Raw genomic sequence first — 4,350 nt, forward strand, 5'->3', positions numbered from 1 at the left:
TGAAATGTTCTCTAGCTCATGTACCGCTACGTGTACTTTCAGGGAGCAAAACTGACACAGTTCCGCTTGTGACGCGAGACGGAGATTATCGTTTCACTTCCTTTAACGCATTTTTGCCATTGAAAGACACTAATTTCTGTGACTTGCTTTATCTCTCTTATAAATCTCTCTTTATATTTAAAATTTTATAGTTTTTGTGCAAACGTAAAAGGTAAGTAAATATTAATAAATATTATAATAATATAATATAATGCTATATAATAATATTAATAAATACTTCGCTATTTACTTATTTTATTTCCATTAAGGTATATTGTATTTTTCATTGCATTACTTTCATTTTTATTTAGTGTAATAATAAACGCATACGTTAATATTCATTGGCATTAGTGTAATTGTAAGCTTCACTGTAAATTTAATAAAATTTATAAGAACGGAATTATTAAAAGGGTATATATGTGTAATTAAACTAGATTCTATTCTCAATGTTACTTCATTATTTTATTATTGTTTCATATATATATATTTTTTTTTAATTTACATGTGCTTCTAAGTTAATAGAACTAAACACATGTGTATGTATTAATTGCTATATACGTCATAATTTCAACCATAATATTAAATTATGGTATGTATTATTAAAAAGTATAGTTTAATGTATATATTAAATATATATCATTTATTCGTAGATTTTAAATATGGATACTGGATCAAAGAAGGAGATTAAAGAAATGATTACCAAAGATATATCGAATATACATAATTATTCCTTGGATGTTAAAAAATATATTAACAACCAGCTTGAAGACACTCTGGATTATTTACATGGTTTAATTGCTGAAATACCACAATCAGTACCTGGCCCTTCAACTACAAAGAGGCCGAAAGTTTTGAAGAAAAAAGGTTATCGCCGTAAAGAGACTATCCCAGAAAATGATATTATCAATACTGACAATACAGTAACAGATTCAGCAGTACATGATAAAACAGAAAATAAAGATGTAAAAACTGGGGATGTGCTGGAAACAACAATTGACCGAACAAAAAGAAAGGCTGCAATAAAAGCTGCAATTAATATTAAAAAGCAGCAGTCAATGTCACTTGTTACAAAATTACGAAGGCTAACTCTTGATGATGACAGTAATGTAAATGTTTGTGTCATATTATGATGAAATTTAATACTTTTAATCTTACCCCATATCTTATGTTACTAATCAATACTAACCCTTATATGTAGTACCCAATAATGTTTGATATCGGTTAATTAATGCGTCAAAATCTAATTGCTTATACAATTGTATGTACATTGTGTATATAAATACTACTATAACGTTGTTAAATATATTCTAAATTTTTAGAGGAAACGTGGAGGCCGACCTAAAAAAAAGGAAAGTGCTAGAAGTAGTTCAGATGAAAAAAACACAAAAGGTCCTACAAAACATAGTAAAACAAAAAAGAATGTTTTAAGCGAAACAATTTCAAAAGAAGATGCAAAACAGCCAGAAAGGATTGAACCATTAAAGTCTTCAATGACAACAAGAGATAGTAATATAAAGAGAACTTTTTCACGGAGTGAAAACATGAAGGGTAAATATTCTAATATTATTGATGATACAGTAATTCCATCAGTAAGATATTGAAGATCCTTCAATGTGCGAGGATGCACTTGAGAAATTTACTCCTCTTATGAATTCCACGATGGACATCAATTCTACTTATACGCAGAAGATGATGGACGCTACCGCAATTGTAGAACCTTTATCACCAATAAAATCAAACGAAACGGTAGTAATTAATAAAAACTTGGCTAGTAGTATAGGAAAAAATAATGAACCTAAATTTACATCACGGTCGCCAATAACTCTGCAGGAGGAGGTTCAGCAGCTGAATCAAGCGACTGGACTCACCGAGTTCGAAGAATTATTCGCAGAAGATGAGCCATCCCGTGAAAGGGAAATGTTTAATAGAAACATGACGAAACAGGACATTCAAAATGAAATGAAGAAAAATGTGCCCGTAAGAAGGAGAATCGAGGCCTTTGAAAAAGAAAAAATTTCAGAAAAAGCCATTGTTCAAAAACTGGCACGAAGATCTGTCGAAAAAGCAAAAAAAATCTTATTAGCGAAACAAAAGAAGGAGACTCAGATGATGACATCGCAGGTAACATTACAAACAGTATCAAAGTATTCTTCTGTTATAAAAACACAAGCTATTATTCATTCGATATTTTATCCAAAATATAGCTCCAAACAGTAAGGTCCACTTCTGTTTTGCACAGTAAACCTGACGACGACACATCGGACGATGAAGCCAGACCAAGGCGTACAATTCCACATTAGGCGCAATGTAAGTGTTGTTTTACTTAATGAGTTAATAAACATTATAATGCATGGAGTACTCGAATTTTTATCAATTTTAGCATACATACGCGAAAATGAACTTGCAATGCAACGATAAATTCCGAAGAAAGCAGTCTATAAATTCTTTGATAGAAGAATGTGCACACCAGATTTAACTGAAATGTTTGAAAATATAGATAGGAGTAGATTACAACGCACGTCCAGTGCAATATGGAAGACACCACCGCGTTATTCCATGATGGAAAACGAATAGAAGTTATAATTTGTTAAACTGAATGTTGTTGATTTCAAATTGTGCCTTAGAGCAGGAATACTTGCCATACCTTGCGTGTAATATAAAAATGATGTTACATTGCAACTATCGTTAAAAGATGTATGTGTTCTTAAAATATACCAATGAACGTAAGACTATTTCACTTTTTATATTTTAGAATGATCATAGGCATATATTACTTTTATTATACTAATCAAATTTTACCATTTTTTCTTATTTATATGTATCTTCTTAAGAATTAATAAATAAACCAATTAATAAATAATTGTTTTGGTACGACTTTTTAATGAGAAGTAAATTTTATTAGATTTGCCTTATTATCACCGTCGTGTAATAATTCGCGAGATACGCGTGATATAATTCGCACGATTAAATAGCACTGGTGATTTCGTCTCTTCGTGTAACGAGGAGGGTCTGGTAAATGGGTCGACCGTGGACGTTCAATCTTGTAAGAGAACAAACGGCGGCACCGTATCGTCGAGCATTTTTCTTTCGGTCAACAGCCATCCATTTTATATTTAGCACATTCGGTTGCGACGCTAAATTTTCGTTACACCACCAGTTGTTTCGTCTGAAATTCGCGTGACGTAAGTGCATTACACTCTCGCACCCGTCAGCCATTCCTGCGACCACTTCGCGTGCGTTAACTCGATAATATTTCGTCTCTGTTACCTTGTCGCCGTTGCTGCTTGACACATCTCGCTTGCTGGACGACTGATCGATGAAAATTAAAACGGGACGCTGATTTACCGTATCGTTATTTTTGTGTCAGGTATTCTCTTTTTGCCGTTTCGGCGAATTATTTTCATTTCGAACTTTTTTAGTCTTATTGTTACGTCGATTCTTATATTTCAAGATCTAGTCTTGTATGTACGCTGGGGAGCGCTTTTATTTATTGATTCAACAAAGAATATCGTTGTAGGTGTCATACATGCGAGTAAAAGTAACGAAGTACGAGCAGTTTCACTGTAACATACTTCCTGATAATTTCTCGTTATTTATACCATAAGAAAGTATCAAAGAGGAACTCTTATCTCGAACGTGGATCTATTTGTCGATAATGCATGCGTGTAATACTCGAGTGTCGTTCATACAGCGTAAATATACGTGCAGATACGTAAACCTTTTATGATTTTTGTATCAAAGGCAGACCTACTATAATACTCGCAAGTGAAATATAATTCTACGAAAGAAAATGGAGCAAAAGAGTTTCGTTGGTAATATATTCTTCCTTTTTCATCACAAGTTTCCTCTTTGTTGTGCTTCTGTTACATTATAATCCTGTTAGATTTACGCGCGTAAAATTTCACTTTGTTGCACTATATCTCATCATCGCCATCTGCCGAACACCTGTGAGAAACGCGGTTTACTTTGTCTCAAAGCGAGCAAACGTCTAATTTCACAAATTGGATTTTCATCAACAGCGAGAAGGGCATATGCGATGTAAAGGAGGCTGTAAGGGCGTCCTAGGGCTTACGGTGGTTGTCACGATGCCGGAAGTGGCGCGGAGCAGACACATCAAGGGAGAATCAGAATCGCTATTGGGAAAACCATCACGAACATTTGTCCTTCGCGCCACCAAAATTCTATCTTCTGAGATATTTTTCGCGTTTCCGAGGTCATCGCCACTCTCCTTAACTTTGCCTTACGATGTATAATATCTCGATGTTACGGTAGTTAGAAATTTATATTAATTTGGAGAACCTTGCAAAAGTA

At 33.7% G+C, this 4,350-nt stretch overlaps 1 protein-coding gene across 3 annotated transcripts; it reads left to right on the plus strand.

The window, feature by feature from the left end:
• The first annotated feature begins 488 nt into the window (after positions 1–488).
• On the plus strand, positions 489–1,894 carry LOC143303646 (uncharacterized). Of its 3 annotated transcripts, XR_013060155.1 has the most exons (3): positions 491–1,151; positions 1,359–1,785; positions 1,870–1,894. XR_013060155.1 is itself a non-coding variant. In XM_076624795.1 (2 exons), the coding sequence occupies exons 1-2, from the start codon at positions 699–701 to the stop codon at positions 1,638–1,640; spliced, it is 729 nt and encodes a 242-aa protein (XP_076480910.1). In that variant the 5' UTR covers positions 489–698; the 3' UTR covers positions 1,641–1,888. The 3 variants fall into 3 exon arrangements, 2 of the variants coding, with proteins under 2 accessions (XP_076480910.1, XP_076480909.1); XM_076624795.1 differs by having other exon boundaries at positions 489–1,145; positions 1,359–1,888; XM_076624794.1 differs by having other exon boundaries at positions 1,359–1,888.
• Positions 1,895–4,350: the final 2,456 nt, after the last annotated feature.

This window comes from Bombus vancouverensis, chromosome 15 (assembly GCF_051014615.1).
Source record: "Bombus vancouverensis nearcticus chromosome 15, iyBomVanc1_principal, whole genome shotgun sequence".
NCBI classification, from domain to species: domain Eukaryota; kingdom Metazoa; phylum Arthropoda; class Insecta; order Hymenoptera; family Apidae; genus Bombus; species Bombus vancouverensis.